This window comes from Dipodomys ordii, unplaced genomic scaffold (genome assembly GCF_000151885.1).
Source record: "Dipodomys ordii isolate 6190 unplaced genomic scaffold, Dord_2.0 Scaffold34, whole genome shotgun sequence".
NCBI classification, from domain to species: Eukaryota; Metazoa; Chordata; class Mammalia; order Rodentia; family Heteromyidae; genus Dipodomys; species Dipodomys ordii.
This window is the reverse complement of record NW_012267250.1, coordinates 14,936,096-14,956,666: the sequence shown is the minus strand read 5'-3', so window position 1 is coordinate 14,956,666 and position 20,571 is coordinate 14,936,096. Positions and strand designations below refer to the sequence as shown.

Sequence of the window (20,571 nt, the reverse complement as noted above, 5' to 3'; positions counted from 1 at the left end):
GGCGCTGTAGCTCAAGTGGTAGAGCGCTCGCCTTGAGCTGAAGAGCTGAGGGACAGCGCCCAGGCCGAGTTCAAGCCCCACGACTGAAAAAAAAAAAAAATCTCAGCTATGGGGAAAGGGTATCATAGTCCAGGAAAGAAAATCATAGTCCAGATGGCTAGGCAAAAAGGCAAGACCCTATTTAAAAAATAATGAAAGCAATAAGGCTACTAGTGGCATATGACTGTAATCCTAGCTACTCAGGAGGCTGAGATCTGAGGATCATAGTACAAAGCCAGCTCAGGCAGAAAAGTCTAAGACTCTTATCTTCAAGTGACCAGCAAAAAAGCCAGAACTAGAAACTGTGGTTCAAGTGGCAGAGCACTAGCTTTCAGGAAAAAAGCTAAGGGACAGCCAGGTACCAGTGGCTCACACCTATAATCCTAACTACGAAGGAGTCTGAGATCTGAGCATTGCAGTTCAAGCCAGCCTGGGCAGGAAAGTCCATGAGATGCTCATCTCCAATAACCACAAAACTGGAAGTGGCACTGTGGCTCAGGAGGTAGTGCGCTCACCTTGAGCTGAAGAGCTCAGTGACACTGCCCAGGCCCAGAGTTCAAGCCCCATGACTGACCAAAAAAAAAAAAAAAAGCTAATGGACAGCATGCAGGCCCTAAGTTCAAGCTCAGTACTGGCAAAAAAAAAACCCTACACACACACAATTTCTGTAAGAGAAAGTTCCTTTATATTTAAGTTTTTATGAAGTCTCTCCTATTACAGAGTTCTCACCTGAAGTGTTTAATTTTGAACAAACTAGTGTTTGGAAAAAATACATCAATCATGAACAACTCAGAATCAAAAGAAAAAGGCTTACCTGTAACAATGAAGAACAGACAAAAGGCTGCTTCTTGTTGATAGGAGCTGTGCAGAACACATACCTCACTCGCAGACTTAATGGAATATGCTGGATCAACTCTGCAGAAAATTTAAAATCATCCATATTGCAGACAAAGTACTGTCCATCAACTTGTGAAAAGTCTACAAAAATATCCTGGGGGAAAAGGATATATGAAATTACTAGACTGCTGGGCTACACAAGTAAAGGGCTGAAGTCTACGGAAAACAATTTTTTTAATCCAAAGCAGACTTCCAGAGAGGACTGCTTTTGGCCTCTGCCTATTCAAGTGAAAGATTTTTTTTCCCATAATATTCAGAAAATTCCTCAGGACAAAACTCTCAGATACTCTGGTTTTGTTTTGGGTCTTGTTAGGTAGCCAGCAGCCAAGACTGGCCTCAAGCTCTTGATCATCTTGTCTCCACAACACTGAGATTACAGGCATGTGCCACTGTGACTGCCACTCCCAGAAGACTCTGAAAGAAAGTTGCCACTACAAGATACATTTCACAGGGGCTGCACACATGTCTGAATCCTGTAATCCTAACTTCTTGGGAGGCAAATATCAGAGAGCATCGAAGTTCCAAAGAAAGCACAATGGTTGGGAACAGTGGCACGTTTCTATCATCCCCATTAACATGAGAAGCACATGGAAGCTCCAGCCAAAAGAAAAAGGGTTGTGGGTGTGGCTTAAGTGGTAGAACATCTGTCTAGCAAATGCAAACCCTAAGTGCAAACCCCTGTACTGAAGAAAAAACAAAGGTGATACTTAAAAATTAATTTCCACTTACAATGAGATTAGAAAGGGTTGTATCCGGGAGATGGTAGGCAAACATTTCAATCTGCTCAGCAGTTGGATGAAGACCGGCTGCCTTTAATGAAAGGAAAAATTGTGAATTTTTTCCCCCAGTTTTTGAAAAGTTTTCCCATTTCAAAATAAAATCCTATGTTCAAGTGAAGTGCTCAGGAAATTAATTCCATGCCAAGAATTTAGATAAAATAGAGAAAAGGACATATTACTTTAACATTTACTGTCAATTTTAAAAGCTGGTGACAATAAAAATGACAGATTGTATTCACTGAACGAAGTCCTTGGCTTATGTGTTAGTCATATTTCTAAAATCTATTATGATATGATGATATATATACGATGCTTTCCAGGACAGAATGATTTTCTTTGCTTTTCTTTTTCTTTTTTTTGGTCGGTCATGAGGCTTGAACTCTGGGCCTGGGCACTGTCCGTGCGCTCTTCAGCTCAAGGCTAGTGCTCTACCGCTTGAGCCACAGCGCTACTTCCAGTTCTCTAGTGGTTTATTGGAGATACGAGTCTCATGGGCTTTCCTGCCCAGGCTGGCTTTGAACCTCAATCCTCAGATCTCAGCCTCTGAGTAGCTAGGATTACAGGCGTGAGCCACCGGCACCCCGGCTGACAGAATGATTTTCTAAGTGTCACTTCTCCTTGCTAAATAAAAACAAACAAGGAAAACCCAGCTGCTTTAAGTAATGTAATAAAACTTATATACATGCACACATGACCAAGTGTCTAAACTGGAGGTAACATCTCTGTATACATATGCGCAGTTAAGAAACCCCCAGGTACTTGTAAGGAAAGCAGCAAGGGGAGAAAAGCAGCAAGAGATCTCATTCCTAAGGAAAGGAAGATGAATTTAAATGTAAGAAGTGAGGTACATGGGCAGGAAATGGGGTATGATTATCAAGTGCACTGTGGCTTCCTGTGAAGCTCACCATACTCTTAACAAAAGCTTTTGCACAAGTGATTCCCATCAGGGAGTATTTTTCTTATACTGTCTTTAGTGTTACTGGCAAATGAAAATGTGCCATGGAAGTGCCCAAGCTATTTTAAAGTATTTTTCTAAATGTTTAAAATATGTATACTTCTGATTCAGTAACTAATATTAAGCAAAATATAATATTGTTCTTAGTGTCTCAGTGCTGGGAGTTTTTCCTAATCAAGCTTCTGGTTATTTGCTGGTCACACAAAGAAACTGTATCCCTCTACCCACAGCTGCTGCTACAATTCAAGGAAGAACTAAAAGAAAGTCAATCTGGACATCTCATTGGAACAAGGGGTCTCAATGCCTCTCCAAGACAATGAAGACGAAGGGCTTTCTTGGTATGGTCTTTATTATGCAAACTTCTCTTGGGCTCATTTCTAGGTGTCTGTCATAGGAGTCTGGGTGTAATGAATGTGCTTCATCTTACCTTTATTGGATCCAAAGGCCTATTCAAAATTTCCTTTAATAAACTGAGGTCTTCTCGATTCATAGTTGTCACTTCTCCTTCTTTAAACTGTGAGCTGAACCTCCCAGCTCTTCCAGCAATCTGCAGAGCTTGCGAGGTAGTGATTGGTTCTAGTTCTTTCTCTCCCTTTTCATTGATACTGGGCTTTATAAGGGAGTAAAATATGATTCTCCTTATGCTCCTGAAATAGAAATAAAAATGACCCCACAGCCTGCTTAAATCTCTGCCACCTGGGTCACCACAGAAATGTTCACTTCAGCTCTAATTTAAGCTAACTTAGAAACTTGTTGCCATTTAAATATAAGGAAAAGTTTGTTGATAATAGTTTTCTTCCCTTTGAGCAGTAATAACAATTACTCTATTTACTAAAACTCATGAAACTGTACTATGGGTAAACTATATGGTATACAAATTATACATTTAAGCTAGATAGAAAATGTCTTTTTATTATAGTAATCCTCTGTACATCACCTTTATAATAACAATTTTTTTAATGATAATAAAAAAAAAGAAAATGACTTTTTAAAGCTGGGTGCTAGTGGCTCATGTTTATAATCCTAGCTACTCAGGAGGCTGACATCTGAGGATTGTGGTTCAAAGTCAGTCCATGAGACTCTTTATCTCCAATAAGCTATTCAGAAAAAGCCAGAGTGGCACCGTGGCTCAAGTGGTAGACGCTAGCCTTGAGCACAGAGATTCAGGGACAGCACCCAGGCTCAGAATTCAAGGCCCAGGACCAGAAAAAACAAAACAAAACAAAACAAAAAAACTTTTTAAACAATGACCCAAATAAAGCATCTGGCTTTAAAAAATAAGCTTCACTGGGACTGGTTGTGTACCACCACAGTCCCAGGTACTCGGGAGGCCAAAACAGGAGTATCTCTTGAGCCCTGGAGTTCAAGCCCAGCAAAAAAAAAAAAATTAGTTGCTAAGCTGTTATTAATTCCTTTTGATTTCTGAAGGTATCGCTCCTCCGTCAGCTAAGGCAGAACATGTAGGCTTAACACTGTTATCACTAAGAACAATGACTACCATACATGTATACTGACAAAGGAACTGGAAACAAAGCCAGGTAATGACAAACAACATTTAAAAGTCTTTCCACAATAGGATTTTTTTTTAAATCTTAAGGTATAAGCAAGATCATACTGCAGTGTTAGGTCATTAATGCCAGCTAGAAAACTGAAAACAAAACAATGGCCATCTAGCCCACTGAATGTCCATGCTTACTGAAAACAAATTACTTACAAATTAAGCCCCATGCCAATTGCATCTGTGGCAACCAGGATTTTACATGGATCATTAGGATCATTAAATTTTTTTGCTTGAGCAAGTTTGGTCCCTAAAATAGAAACAGTTTTTTTGTTAATTAATGCTCTCAATCTTTTACCACAACATGCTAAATGTCTCTGTGCTCTTTTTGGATTTACGGGTAAACTTTTACTGTTTCAAACTGCATTCCTTTAATACTCAGAGTCCCTATCCTACTTCCACTGCTTTCAACAGCCCCTCAGGAAGCAGCTGTCCAACAGACCGCAACATTCACACAATAGTCCCTCAATACTCACGTAATAGACCCCAATACTCATGCAGTAATAGTCCTCATGCATATAAGAGTTCCTCAACATTTGCTTATCATATCTAAGGCCACTTGGTAAATTTCAGGACTACAACTTGAGTTTACCAGGTGCATAGTTTAATGACACTTCATAAGAAAATCATAAATTCAACATTTAAAAAGTAGTTTAATAACAGCAAATGACACAGGCTATAAATGATCTAAATACTTCTATTTCCATTTTCCTAGTGGAAAATGTTTATGTCATTTAACCTATAACCTAAGCTGTGATATATTGTTACTTTATAATAGGTCACATGAAGTAAACATTTCTTTTACTACTGTGCATGTCAACATAAATGGCAAAAGTGAAGAGATTTCATATCTTTTCATGATGAAAACCAGTATTTACCAGGTGGGAGACTGCCATATATAACAGCTGATTCCAACCCTCGAATTTCAATCTGTCGACTCACAGAATAAATGTCATTCTTGCTAAAACAAACAATGCAGTCTCCAGGCCGAAGGTTATCTAAAGATTCTAGAGCATGGTCCAGAATGGAGATGGGAGTTAGCCTCTCATAGCTTTGAACCTAAATAAAGACAGGAAATGGTAAAACAACACATTCAATTTTTTGTGACTAACCACTAAGAAGCTTACAAAATAATCAATAAGGGAAAAACAAATCAAGGGAAAAACAAAAAATAATTTTGATACTGTATTACTATTATTAGTTCTTACTGATTTTTGTTTTATGAAAGTTTTAGCACCCTAAAAGCCGAACATAAAACTACAGCATCGGGACAATTTAAAAATATTTCTCCATCTTAGTATCTTGTTGAAAAACTCCAGTAAAAGAAAAGCAGGGCTAGGAATCTGGCTTAGTGGTAGAGTGACTGCCTAGCATGCATAAGGCCCTGGGTTCGATTCCTTAGTACCACATAAACAAAAAATGAATAAAATTTTAAAAATGAAAAGCAGTATACAAAGAAAACTAGTAAGTTCCTAATTTAGGAATTTGTACATGTGAAACTGTGCCTGACACTAATGGACAGTAAAACCTCCAACAGGTTAATACAACAGACTTTGGACTGGATCTCATACTTGAATGTCCTGATTGGTAATTCGATTCTAAAGCAATTTGCTCACCCCAGGTTTATAAGGAAAGATGGAGATTCTCCCTTATTCTTGGAATACCTAAGGTGTTACATGTCATGGCAGTTCTGTCAGGACTTCCTATTATGTATAATATATATGAGAAAGAGAAAGCCAGCCAGTAACTACAAGAATATGAAGCTGTCTCTTTAGTGAAGTTACAAAGTTCTGATCTGCTACAGTCTAGGGCCTAGGAAGGCACAGTACAGTGAGCCGGGGTGCTGGAGAATGAAGTCTATGATCTAGTACCTCCACCTCCTCCCCAGTTGTGTAGAGCAGCTCAGTGACCAGATCGATAGCAGCAGATTCTCCACATAAATGAACTTCTTCAGCACAGAGTCCTGGAAATGCAGTTATTACTTTGCTTTATAGTTTAAAATTTTATAATACACAACATTTACATAGCAAAATTACTTTATCTAATAATGTGTTGGGACTTATTTTTGGTGCCAGTCCTGGGACTTGAACTCAGGGCCTAGGCACTGTCTGTCCCTGAGCTTCTTTTGCTCTAGGCTAGCACTCTACCACTTGAGCCATAAAGCCACTTTCGGCTTTTTCTGTTTATGTGGTACTGAGGAATCAAACCCAGGGCTTCATGCATGCTAGACAAGCATTCTATCACTAAGCCACATTCCCAGCATACATAATAATGTTTTGTAACTCTACAAAATGTTTTCACAAATATCGTCTCTTGGATGCAAACCTCAAAATCACTATCTTCTAATGTGTAAAAAAATTTTTTTTAAAATAAATCTCAAGTCTCTTAAATTGCTCAAGGCCAAGATTTCAAGTCTATTATGGTCTTAAGCCAGCCAGGACTAGACTGTGGCATCTTGATGCTTAGTGCTGAATGCCTGTCCTATAATTACATTCTTCAAATTAGGCTCCACAGACTCAAGGTAAGGGCTGGAAGGTGAAAGTAAACCTGAGCTTCTTAACTCCTGAGCACATTCACTTTTGTCTAATTTGTAACAGGCTTCAATGTTAACTTAAAGAATGATTTTAGTTGCTTTTAAATTTGAAAACATCTGCCAGGAATCAATGGCTCGTGTCTATAATCCCAGCTATTCAGGAGACTTAACAACTGAAGATCATAGTTCAAACCCAGTCAAGGTAGGAAAGTCTGTGAGACCCTTAATCTCCAATTAACCACCAAAAAGCCAGAAGTGGCAGAGCACCAGCTCTGAGCACAAAAGCTAAAGGACAGCACTCAGGCCAAATCCAAGTCCCAGTACTGGCACACACACACAAAAAAAATATGCCTTAAAATTTCACTCAAGCTGGCATAACAGTCTATGCCTGTAAACCTAGCATTCAGGAGGCTAAGGCAAGAAGGATCTCAAGTTCAAGGTCACCCCTGAGCCACCCAGTGACATTCTGTCTCAAAGAAAACAAAAACAGAAAAATCACTCCAAAATCAAGCAGTAGAAATGTTTATACACATCAGTGGACTTGAAGAATCCACTTCCAAGAACCTGTCCTAAAGAAATAAACATACAAAACAAGACAGTATGGCCATAACATTTTTATTGAACCATTATTAATAACAGGGAAACTGTTTAATTCCATAGAATAAGTTTTGTACTGCTCTTCAATGTAGAATATGCAGTCACATAACTACGTAATATAAAAAAATTTATAAAACAAGAGAACTGAAAAAAAAACCAAAAGCCAAAGGTAGACACAAAATCCCATATTCTTAAAAAGTCACATGCATAAGAAGGAGACTGGGTGCCAGATGCTGGTGGCTCGCTCACACCTATAATCCTACCTACTCGAGGCTAAGATCTGAGGATCGCGGTTCAAAGCCAGTCTGGCAGGAAAGTCTGTGAGACTCTTATCTCCAATTAACCACCAGAAAACTGGAAGTGGCGCTGTGGCTCAAGTGGTAGATCACTTGCCTTGAGCCGAAGAGCTGAGGGACAGTGCCCAGGCCCAGAGTTCAAGCCCTATGACCAGCCAAAAACAAACAAACAAAAGACTGGCCTCAAGCATGCCAAAGTAGTAATAGCAATTGTGTAAAGATGGCACAATTTTTTTTTTCTTGAGGTGCTGGAATTAAAATCAGGACTTCTCACAAGCCTGGAGAACACTCTACCACTAAACGACATGCTCAGCCCAGAGACTTGAACTTTATAATTTTTAACTGCATGGTTATGCTAGCTTTATAACAGCAACAAAAAGAACTTACCATTATTAAGTAATATATAAAAAAAAAAAAAACCGCCGGGCGCTGGTGGCTCACGCCTGTAATCCTAGCTACTCAGGAGGCTGAGATCTGAGGATCGCGGTTCAAAGCTAGTCTGGGCAGGAAAAGTCCATGAGACTCTAATCTCCAATAAACCATCAGAAAACCGGAAGTGGCGCTGTAGCTCAAGTGGTAGAGCGCTCGCCTTGAGCTGAAGAGCTGAGGGACAGCGCCCAGGCCCAGAGTTCAAGTCCCACAACCGACAAAAAACAAAAAACAAAAAAAAAACCCTCACACTTGACTGATGTTTTTGGTTGACTTTTGTCAATAAGAGGGTCTAAAGACTACTATCTCATAAGGACAACAAATAAATCTCAATGCAGACATCACAAAGCTCAGGTTTTAGAAAATTAAAATGACCAACCTAGGAGTGCTCTGGTCCAGGCCCATCCTCTGGCAGGATCTCTAATCATCTGAATTTCATCTATTACAGCCACTTCATCTTAAAACAGAAAACAAAAAACAAAACCTGTCATGAGCAATATACTCTATTTAAACAATACTATGAACTAATTGCCACACCAAAATTTAAGCTTTTATCACATCATTACCAATATTGCTTACTGAGGACTTCTTTCTGGCAGACTTAAGCTAAGTGACAAAGAGTAAACTGAGGATAAGAGAAGTCGCTAGCCCAAGGTTAGACAATAACCATGGGAATGAAATTCAAACCCAGGTCATGCAGTAATAAAGACTGCATTCCTAGCCACTCCACTGCAGAGCTGAGAAGCCACTCCACTGTCTCAGAGCTGAAAAGCACTACATCTCCTGTTCCCCATAACCTCAGACCCAGATTATTTCCACAACAGCAAAAAAAAATGAAAAGGATTTACATTTCTAGAAAAGAAGCAGAGACAGCCCCTCATTCACTGAAGAAGCTTCCTCACAAAGGAAAAGCAGGCAGCTTTCAGAAATGAAGTGGAGGGGCTGGGAAGGTGGCTCAGTAGTAGAGTGCTTGCCTTGCATGCATGAGGCCCTGGGTTCGATTCCTCAGCACATAAGCAGAAAAAGCCAGAAGTGGCGCTGTGGCTCAAGTGGTAGAGCACTAGCCTTGAACTGAAGAGCTGAGCGACAGCGCCCCGGCTGAGTTCAAGCCCCACGACTGACTAAAAAAAAAAAAAAGAAGAAGTGAAGTGGAAGGCATGATTCCTCAGGATTCAGCTCTGTTCACTCTTAGGAGCTGTAAGCCTATCATAGGTAATGATCCTTACTTAAGAATCATGTATCAGCAAAGCCAATATAGCAAAATTAGTAGCTATTCTATATAGGGTGAGCAATAAATCAAGAAAATAATCTTATTCACAATAGCCTCCAAAACAGCAAAATATCTACATTAATCAAGGAAGTAAAAGGCCTCTATAATGAAAACTCTAAGACCTTGAAAAAAGTTGGGTATCAGAAGATAGAAAGACATTCAGTGCTGGTGGATTGACAAAATTAATACTGTGAAAATCACTATACTGCCAAAAGCAATATAAAAATTCAATGCAATACCCATTAAAAAAATCACTTATAGCCAGGCACCAGTAGCTCATGCCTGTAATCCTACTCAGGAGGCTGAGGTCTGAGGATCATGGTTCAAAGCCAGCATGGGCAGGAAAGTCCATGAGACTCTTATCTCCTATAAACCACAAGAAAACTTGAAGTGGCACTGTGGCTCAAGTGGTAGAGTACTAGCTTTGAGCTGAAGAGCTCAGGGACAGTGCCCAGGCCCTGAATTCAAGCCCCATGACTGATTAAAAAAAAAAAAAAATCCCACAGAATTACAGAAATCAATGCAAAAGTTCATATGGAGGGAAAAACTATTAGAATATTTGCCACAAGCAAACTCCAAACCATAAAAAAAGAGTGAGACCCAAGCCCAGAGTGCAAGCCCCACGACCGACCAAAAAACAAAAACAAAAAAAATAACAAAGAGTGAGAGAGAAAGGAAATGAACATACAGAAGTCTGACAACGTTTGTCCCTTTTTATCAGTGGTAGGTTCTAAACGTTTGTTGTACTAGACGTGCTAGATTCTAGATTTTAATGGCTTTCACAATAAAAAATGTAACTTGTAAGTTCAATTGTATCTTCTTAAAATAGCAAACCATCATTTTTATTTGTTTTCATTTTTGCCAGTCCTGGGCCTGGAACTCAGGGCCTGGGCTCTGTCCCTGAGTCTCTAGTGCTCTACCACTTCAGCCACAGTGCCACTTCTGGCTTTTTCTGTTTATGTGGTACAAAGGAATCAAACCCAGGGTTTCATGCATGCTAGGCAAACACTCTACCACTAAGGCATGTTCCTAGTCACAAACCATCATTTTTAGAAAAGCATTTACGTACAAGGAGTAGTAACACTGCACATCTCAACAGTACAGGAAACATGGGCAGCTTGTCTGCCATCGGCCGCCACTGTCACACGCTCTTCGCCTGTCACCAAGTCACATGGTATGCCCTAGAATGACAAAGAACCTGGACTTATTTCTATCTTGGAAACAATAGCAGAAAAAACTGCTGAGTGTTTATAATAAAGTATTCTCTCCATTATCATAAATTTGATAGTTGAAATACAATAGTCTCAATGCTTATAGTAACAGCTACTTCTTTACATAACTTGTAAAATAGGAACTATCCCAAATCAACTAAATCCTCAGGTTAAGAACAGCATGAGAAATTGCAGTAATTTCACTTTTTTAACTTTGTACATTTCCATACTACTAAGAATTAAATAAAATTTAAGATGTACTCTGATATACTTTAGGGCTATGGTATCTCAGGTTGAGCAATCATCCCACCTTGCCCAGGACTGAAATGTCCCCAGAATAAAGGGAGAAAAGGCCAGGCAAATGTGGAGGACTGATCACTCCTAGTGGTCTGAATAGAATGAAAAATTTTTGTTTTGAGGAAAAATATTCTCAAAAATTTACGAACAGCCAGGCGCTAGTGGCTTACACCTGTAATCACAGCTACTCAGGAGGCTAAGATCTGAGGATCATGGTTCCAAGCCAGCCCGAGCAGGAAAGTCTATGAGACTCTTATCTCCAATTAATCATCAGAAAACTGTCAGTGGTGCTGTGGCTCACGTGGTAGAGCGCTAGCCTTGAGCTGAAGAGCTGAGGTACAGCGCCCAGGCCCAGAGTTCAAGCCCCACGACTGACAAAAAATAAAAATACGAATAAAGAGCTACTGTGTATACAAATTACTCAAATTATTCAAAGAAACATAGAATGAAAATTATCTAACCCAAACTGGATAATTATAAAGCCAAAATGATACATAAATATATAAAGTAATAAAATAATATATATAACTGCTTTATTATAGTCATAATAAAATAAGCCAAAACGCAGATTATTTGGTAAAATTATACCACAGACAACAGGCTTACTTGGTTTCGAAAAAGTGGCTTTAGTCTTTTTTTCATTAGTTCCAGTTGACAACATCAAAACTCTGTAAGGAGGGAAATAAACATTCCAACAGAGCACTGATTAGCTCTGAGGAAGTAAAGCAGTTCAAGAGGACTTTCAACTCGCCAGGAATATTTTCTCTTTTCTATAAAAGTAAATAAGCCAGGTGCTAATGGCTCAAGCCTGCAATCCTAGCTACTCAGGAGGCTGAGATGTGAGGATTGTGGCTCAAAGCCAGCCCAGGCAGAAAAGTCTGAGACTCTTATCTCCAATTAACCACCAAAAAGCCAGAAGAGGGCTGTAGCTCAAGTGGTAGGAGCACAAAAGCTCAGGGACAGCACCCAAGCCCTGAATTCAAGCCCCTAGACCAGCACCAGAAAAAAAAAAAAAAATGTAAATAAAGCTGGGTGTGATAAGTTAGTGTGATCATAGTGATTCATGTTATTTCCTGAATTTCCATCTATATGTGAAATTTTCTGTCAATCACTGTATTATATACTTTTTTCTCACTTTTTTTTGTTTATTTTTTCAAGACAAGGTCTCACTATGTAACTCAGGCTGGCCCACCTCAGGACTCTGCCTCCTCCTGCCAACTGCTGGATATAGGCACATACCACCAAGCTCTGCTTTATTTTTCCACGTTTTAGTTTCTTTGCATTGCCATGCAGCTTAAGTACTGATGGTACGTTAGAGGTCAGCAGGCTTTTCCTTGATTACAACTTAAATTAAATTAGTGCAGTGAAATATGGTCATTTCCATTTAACAGTAAATAACTACTTATATCTTCCCCATTTTATCTTCATCACCCAAAAGAAAGCAAAAATAACAAGAAAAAAAGACCATATATCTCGTAATACACTGACAGCAGTATTACTCTTTTCGAAGATCTCATGGGCCAGTAATTTTAAAGGGCCACAATATACTCCAGACTTGGCTGAGAAGTATTTCTGGATCGCGTGGTAAGTCTTTCCACTGTTTGTGGGGCCCGAATGAAATACTATCTTCCGACGTATGGCTCTGGCTTCTGGGTACCTAAATAGTGAGTAGACAAAACTGAATTTCATTTATCTGAAAATATATCTTGGCAAATAGTAACTAAGCAAAATTCCAAATAAAGCATATTCTCAACTCAAATGCAAATAAATTTCTTGGTTATTTTCTTTTCTATACAACTCTCTTTTCCTCAGGAGTTATAAGTAAGTGTAACTGCTATTAATAAGTTCACATCACCCCCACAGAACTAAACACGAGACTCTAAAAGCAAGCACTGGTAGGCCTCTGCACTGCCATTTATACAAATAAAACCTGTGCATCTTTTGCTTCTGGCCAGGAAGGATTAACTGATGATGGGTAGACTTGCCCATAAGCAAATGCAAAACAAGGCAACTACTTGCATGGACAAAGGCAGTCAAAAACATCTGGGAGGAGGAACATGAGCTGTTTTTTTTTTTTTGCATTAAACAGGACATGGGGAGGTGTCATTCAAAAATACCATAGTGCCCCCTCAACAAAGCAGCAGCGGCTTCAATGCAGTTGAAGCAGCTAGATTCTTATGAGAGGGAGATGTGGAAGAGCAATAGGGTGCAGTGAAGGGAAGTTCCTGAAGTCGTGTGGGGAATCCCTGGGGGTTGTTGGACAAGAGCTGCACTATACATGTGCCACGAGGAAATTGGAAAAGCCTAGCAAGCAGCCAACCAAGTATTTGAAAAGGAAGTCTCAAAGGGGTCTTCTAGTGCACTGCACTGCAGGAGTCTAGCTCAGCCATGGTGGAAAGGACTCATTACAAACATTCTGCTGAGATACCAGGAATGCCTAAAAAGACCTCAGGAAAATACCTGGAAGTAGGGCAACTTCAGATCTGCCCTACTCAAACCGAAATTAACGCTCAAAGGCTCAGGAGGACACTTCAATAACAGCTTGGTTTTCTTCAGGGAAAACAACAAAATCCAAACTCTTTCTAAAAAATCTGCTTCTAGCATACAATAAGTAATATTTTTTTTTGTAGGTCATGGGGCTTGTACTCTGGGCTTGGGTGCTGTCCCTGAGCTCTTCAGCTCAAGGCAAATGCTCTACCACTTCAGCCACAATTCACTTCTGGTTTTCTGGTGATTAATTTGACTTATCTCATGGACTTTCCTGCTTGGGCTGGCTTTGAACTGCAATCCTTAGATCTCAGCCTCCTGAGTAGTCAGGATTACAGGCATAAGCCTCCAGTGTCCAGCAATAATAATTATTACTATAGAAACAATCATTCATTTTTTCCAAATTAGAACCTGAACGTTGTAAATCCACAGCTGAAAGAACTAACCAGTTAGGTGGTATTCTTAAGTCACTGATTTTACGTAGATCATCCTTACACTCCAACACAGGAAATATTTGTTTGGCATGTCTCAGGAAAAATGGAAATAAGTCATCCACATGGGCTAGAAAACAAAACGATACATTAACATGTACAATCCACATGCTATCCACAACTGAAACTTCGGTTTATTTAGACAAGGTCACACTATATAACCCAGGCCTGGCCGAAACACAGGAGCCAGCTTTAACCTTCTGAATATTAGGCAAACCTTTTCTTAGTAAGGTGAGTTACAGAAGCATTGCCAGGATAAAAAGGAAAGTCCTGGAGCAAGAGACCCCTTCCTTTTCTGTGTCTGTGCTTTGTCTTTCTTTACGCTCCAAACACCAATTGTATTTTGGGGAAAACAGAAAACTGGCTGTTAGCCACTATGTTTATTCCTCCAGTGCAAACTCGTAAAGATTAACACTGGTGGAAATTACACTAAAAACTAAGAGTCTAGACAAATAGAGAGAAAGCCAACAGTTACATGAAGAGAACTAAGGTGCAAATTTCTCTTTTTTTTTTTTATGTCGAGGACTGAACCCAGGGCCTTGCACATGCTAAGTATGTGCTCTACTACTGAGCTACACCCCTCAGCTCAGTATAAACACTTTTAGACTTCAAAAACCACAAAGAGCCACTTTCATCATGTAAGTAAATTGACTCTTCAGCAAGTTTCCTACACATTAATAGCTCTAAGAGGAGAGTGGAGCCAAGCATTGGTGGCTCACGCCTGTAATCCTAGTTACTCGAGACTGAGATCTGAGGATTGCAGTTCAAAGCCAGCCCATGCAGTAAAGTCTGTGTGACTCTTTAACTCCAATTAACCACCAGAACACTGGAAGTAGCACTATGGCTCAAAGGTGTAGAGTGCTAGACTTGAGTGAAAAAGTTCAGGGACAGCACTCAGGCACTGAATTCAAGTCCCCTGATCAAAAAAAAAAAAAAAAAAAATGGAGAATAGGACAAGTCCCATTTTCTCTGTATCTAGGCTCCCCTCCAGACCTGGCATAAGATCTGAGAGTCAAAAATACATTTAAAACTTATAACCCTAATGGGCTGAAGGTATGGCTCAGTGGTATAGTAGCTGCTTAGCAAGTTTGAGGTTGTGAGTTCAAACCCCAGTGCCAGGAAAAAAAAATTTATAACTTGTATGTTTGTTATCCCAGCACTCAGAAGGTTGAGACAGCCTAAGGTTCAATGTCATCTTGAGCTATGTAGTGAGGATCTGCCTCAAAAAAAATCAGCAAAATAAAAAGCTAACGTATCAATGGGAATAGAATGATGATGCTCTGAACTGTATCCTGAAGAAGCCAATGGCAGAACCACATGGAATCACCATGTACTAATTAATGTGATGTCAGAGCTGGTTTCAATGTGGCCATCCATGCTGACACTAGCAGAGAGCAGAAGATGACTGATCAAGGGCCCCATCTATACACAACTTAGTGACTCACTGAGGAACCAATATAAAAAGCAACAGTGACCCAGTAGGCCTCCCATGAAAGCAATGAATTACTCACAGACCCCATTCTAAAACAAGTCCTGAGAAAAATAAACATGATATATGAGAAAAAAAAATTGAAAGTATATCTAAAGAATTGAAACAATTCTCTCCACACTTGCCTGCACTGAAGCAAATGTCATTCAAAACAATGTGAATGTCCACATCCAGGGAATGAGACTGCAGAATGTAATTTCTGAAGCTGATGAAAGCTTGGTGAAACAGACGAGCTGTGGAAAAGATAAATCCAAGTATGTAAGATTTAGTTTTCTTTCAGTTCTCATCTTAAAATCACACACACACACACACACACACACACACACACACACACACACACACACACACACACACCACATGTTATTTTGGCAGTATAGCTGATTTACTATGATCTGAACTAAAGCTGAAATCCTTGTACTATGTGGAACAAGGATGAAGGCATAGCTCCTCTGGTGTGCAGTTGGACTCACCAGGTGACCTTTGCCAGGTGAGCTCTGCCTGAAGAAACCAAGGCCAAGAACTAGTTTATCTCTAGACCATGTACTTTTAAGAAACAAGCTATTGGCCTTACCGTCGAGTCCATAATCAGCACCCAGTTTTTGAATTTCTTTCCTTTTATAAAACTTGTCTAAGATCTTCTTTACTTCATCTAGAAAATAAAAATTTAACATTTATCTCCTAGTTTAGGCAAACATCAAAAAAGGAAAAGAAACCTGAGGATTCATTACATTAAATGTTACAAGAACTTGAAGGTTTTAGGTGATCTCTCTTCATGGGCAAAGTGAGCAAAGTATATAGAAACTGAAAATCAATGCACCATTCCTGCTGTACAAAAGAGGAGTGAATGAGATATGACAGGCTCAGAATAAATCTCCACCTTTCTCAGGCTACTTTAGAGAATGGGCTTCTTTTTCACTTATAACCAGTATCCAGTATGTATAGCAAGTAGTCAGCAGCACAAACCCAACCAAAAAGACTCTATGCAAACAAAAAAAACTGAGATGATCTTTAGTTTATAAATGATTGATTTTACAGAGAACATGCTATTCTTGCTTTGTTGGAGACCACATAACTATAGTCAGTAGGAAATAAGGGAAGATTTTAGTGCAATTTATACAAGAACTTCCAAACAGAATATTGAAAAGGGACTGTCTCACAGTGATTGGGTGTACTCAAGCAAGGGTTAATGGCCGAATTTCAAGAGTAATAGCACAGGGATTTCTATGCTTCAAACGAGGTTGAAGTAGGTGTCTGCTGAGCTGACATACCACCATGAATCAATAATCCCCTAAGTAGAAATAATTTAAACTGAGATTGTATGAAAGTTACACATGTTAGAATACAACTGTATTATTCTGAAAAGATGAGTTTCCTCGGCCAGCCACATACACATTTCTGTGAAGAAAAGCCAAAATTGATGGTACAGTCCTTGCACCTGAAAGATAGAAAGGCAAAGTGGCCACATGCTGAAGAAATTAGGCTTGAACATAGCATCCTTTGCTTTATATAATGAGGAAGTTACAAAGCTGATGGTTGTCACTAGATTTTTTTCACAGCTAATGAGAAGACAGACACCCATTCTTTGGAAGATAGGTAGCTGTCTTGATATTTTGGGGTTGTGGCTACTCTTATAGACTAAGAAGCACAATAGCTTCTTAGTATCAACAGTAGAAAAATCAGTGACAAAAAAAAAGTCTTGGCAAAAGCATGAGAAAATGCTGCTTGAGAAAATTCTACCAACCTATAAGCTCAACACAAACTAAAGACAAATCACAGTTATTCAGAGTTAACCTATGTTCTAAACAGCTAGGATTACAGGTGTGGAGCCACTGGGACTGGGCATATCTTACAACTCCAGTGTTATAAGAATCATGGTATTTTATTCAACTTAAAATAATTCAAGCCAGACATCAGTGGCTCACACCTGTAAGCCTAGCTACTCAGGAAGCTGAGATCTGAGGGTCAAGGTTCAAAGATAGCCTGGGCAGAAAAGTCATGAGACTTTCATTTCAATGGTAGAGTGCCCGCCTTAAGCAAAAAAGCTAAGGGACAGTGTACCCAGAGTTCAAGTTCTAATGATGGCACAAAATAAACAACAACAACAAAAAGACTTAAAAACATGACATTTTTCATGATAATAAGTAAAAGAAATCAATCACAAAAGACCATAGATTACATATGATTTACATGCCATGTACAAAACAGGCAAATCTACAGAGACAGAATATGGATTAGTAGTTACCTAGAGCTACTAGGAGACTGGAGTCTAGAAGATGAAAAGTGACTGCTAAATCAGGCATGGTCACACATGCCTAATTCAGGAGAATGAAGAAGGATCACAAATTGAGTCCAGCCTGTACTACATAGTGATAACCTGTTTAAAAAAAGGGTGGGAGAGGGAGGGTGCAAGGCACTAATTACTGACACCTGTTTCTCTAGTGACTGAGGAAGCTGAAACCTGGAGGTTCAATTTTGAAGTCAATTTGGGCAGAAAAGTCTTCAAAACTCTACCTCCTGCCTGGTGACTCACACCTGTAATGCTAGCTTCTCAGGAAGTTGAGATCTGAAGATCATGGTTCAAAGCCAGCCCGGGCAGGAAAGTCTGTGATACTCTTATCTCCAATTAACCACCAGAAAACCGGGCATGGCAAAGTTGCTCAAGTGGTAGAGCGCTCGCCTTGAGCTGAAGAGCTGAGGGACAGCACCCAGGCCCAGAGTTCAAGACCCATGACCAAAACAAAACAAAACAAAACAAAAAAAAAAAAAACTCCATCTCCAATGAACCACCAAAATGTCAGACTGCATGGCTCAAGTGGTAAAGTCCCAGCTGTGAGCAAGAAAGCTGAGCAAGGGGGGCTGGGAAGTTGGCTCAGTGGTAGAGTGTTTGCCTGGCATGCATGAGGCCCTGGGTTCAATTCCTCAGCACCACATAAGCAGAAAAAAAAAGCTGGAAGTGGTTCTTTGGCTCAAGTGGTAAAGCACTAGCCTTGAGCTGAAGAGCTAAGGGACAGCACCCAGGCCCAGAGTTCTAGTCCCACGACGGGACCAATAAAAAGAAAAAAAAGAAAGCTGAGCAAGAGGTTGAGGCCCTGAGTTCAAAGTACAGAAAGAAGGAAAGGAGGGAGAAAGAGAGGAAAGAAAAGAAAGGAAGGACAGGGAAGGATGGAAAAAAGAAGACAAGCAAAATATAAGGCAAAAAGTCTTAGAACTTACTACATGCCTTTAAATAATATGGAATGGGAAAATTGTTGTTTAGTGCATAAACTTGTTAAGTCCCAATTTTGCACGACAATGAGATGTTTTACAATGTGAATACACTTAACTTAGCTGAACTATACACATAAAACTGGTTGAGATCAGCAGGACATGGGGGAGGGACCCTCACACCTCTATTCCTTGCTACTCAAGAGGATGAGAGCTGCAGGACTGTGGCAGAAATGTCCGTGAGACTCCATCTCCAAAGTAATCAGAAAAATCTGTACTGGAGGAATGGCTCAAGCAGTAAAGAGCTACCCAAGCAAGCAAGTCAAGAGGCAGAGTTTAAATCCCAGTACCAGAAAAAAAAAATGGCTAAGATGAAGACATGGCTCAAGCATGGAGGCCCTGAATTCAAACTCTAGTACCATCAGGAAAAGATTAAAGTTAACATGGTTACTTGTGTTATATTTTCAAAATAAAAACGTAAACATTACTGGGTATTTATGAAAGTAATAACTCTAAGTAGAAAACTTCGTGTAAACTGGCAGCAACAAGTCAGACAATATGTCCAATCACATTTTTAGTGCAAGCGATGTGGCTTATAAAGCTATGAAAAACAAGACTGTTCTATAGTACAGTAAGACATGTATACTTTCAAATTACAATACAAGGCACCACTTTTGCTTGCTGAAGTGAGTGTCTGGAGGTAGTTACCAGATAGCTAGGGCCTGAAACGGGACCAAGGCATTCCTTCAGCCTCCCAGAATTTCATTTCACCAATGGAAACCTTTCATCTTCACTAACTCAGAAGCGAAGGTGGAGTCATAGAATCTGAAAGCTCCCCTTGAAAGCATCCACACACTTCTGTCGAATCCATCAAAGTAAGCCACAGCAACTCTGCGACGCTAAGCTTTTGCTTCCTCTCTGGAGGTTGGGATGGTGAGGTATCTACCACTTTCGGCGAGGACCTCCTTATCAAGTTCTACCTTGCGTTATTGCTGGTTATCCACCTATCCGGTGGAGAGGAGGTGACGAGGAGCTGAGACTCGTTGCTCTTGGCAACCACCAAGCAGCTAACAGTGTCAGGATTGTCAATGGACAAGAACCAAAAAAAAAAAAAAAAATCCAGTGGCTGTTCACTGCTTTACCCCTTTGCCTCTTCTCAGAGGCAACAGTTCTGGAGGTCCAAGGAGGAAACAAGAAGAGTGCTAGGAAAGGCGGTGAACTTCTGATGACTAGAAGAGTGAATCACCCCAACACAAGAAACAGAGATGAAACCATTCAAAGAGCAGCTGAAAAGGAAAGCGCCACTGTAGGGCGAGAGGGTGAGGAGGAATCCCACACTCACACGCCCACAGTACCCCGGAACCCCAGACACGACCCCGGCCGCCCTGGCTCCGCACTCACTCTTGTCCAGAGGCCTGGTCAGCTCGGCCCCGACGTCGCCATCGGCGCTGGGGCCCTGAGGTTTCACAGTCAGGGGCACGAACAAGGACGTGTTCGGGGCTTTGGAGCCACCCGACGCCGAGGAGGCGGCGAGGGCGGGAGCGCGCCCCAGCGGCCCAGGAAAGGCTCCCAGGTGGGCGCCCACGGGAGAGCACACGGCCGCCCGCTGGCCGGCCCGTCGCCCCACCGGGAGCCGGGCCCACAGCAGGGCACACCGGCGTAAAGACATGGAGGCCACACGCTCTAACCAAGCCTGGAAGGACCAGGGGACACGGGGTGGGCCGTGACGCAGACGCTGCGCCTGCGGCTCGGAAAGACCCAAGGTGACCAGAGAGGTGCCTGAGCAAACGCCTGATCAGTAAGGAAGCGACGGTGCCGAGAGGCTGCAAGGGGGAGCTCGCGGGGAGAGCTTGCCCAGCTGGTTTACTGTCTCCTCTGTCTCTAGCTCTTAGGAACAGCAGCCTCTCCGCACCGCCCCCAACCAAAAGGACTAATAATCAGTCATCTCCAGGGATGTCACTGAACGAGAAGGGGCCTTGGCGAGCTGTCACGTGACGCAAACGGGCGGTCGGCCGTGCTGGGAGGTCCGCGGTGCTCGG

At 40.9% G+C, this 20,571-nt stretch overlaps 1 protein-coding gene across 1 annotated transcript in view; it reads right to left on the bottom strand.

Moving 5' to 3' along the window:
- The window catches only part of Supv3l1 (suppressor of var1, 3-like 1 (S. cerevisiae)), a 23,090-nt gene extending 2,857 nt beyond the window's left edge, over positions 1-20,233 (bottom strand). The window contains exons 1-13 of the mRNA XM_013017151.1: positions 19,934-20,233; positions 15,900-15,977; positions 15,454-15,561; positions 13,795-13,909; positions 12,350-12,518; positions 10,423-10,534; positions 8,463-8,540; positions 6,100-6,191; positions 5,107-5,287; positions 4,385-4,478; positions 3,098-3,317; positions 1,666-1,746; positions 854-1,030 (exon numbers count right to left, since the gene is read on the bottom strand). Coding sequence (XP_012872605.1) covers positions 854-1,030; positions 1,666-1,746; positions 3,098-3,317; positions 4,385-4,478; positions 5,107-5,287; positions 6,100-6,191; positions 8,463-8,540; positions 10,423-10,534; positions 12,350-12,518; positions 13,795-13,909; positions 15,454-15,561; positions 15,900-15,977; positions 19,934-20,201 — 1,773 coding nt within the window. The 5' untranslated portion in view covers positions 20,202-20,233. The remainder of the gene's footprint in view (positions 1-853; positions 1,031-1,665; positions 1,747-3,097; positions 3,318-4,384; positions 4,479-5,106; positions 5,288-6,099; positions 6,192-8,462; positions 8,541-10,422; positions 10,535-12,349; positions 12,519-13,794; positions 13,910-15,453; positions 15,562-15,899; positions 15,978-19,933) is intronic.
- Positions 20,234-20,571: the final 338 nt, after the last annotated feature.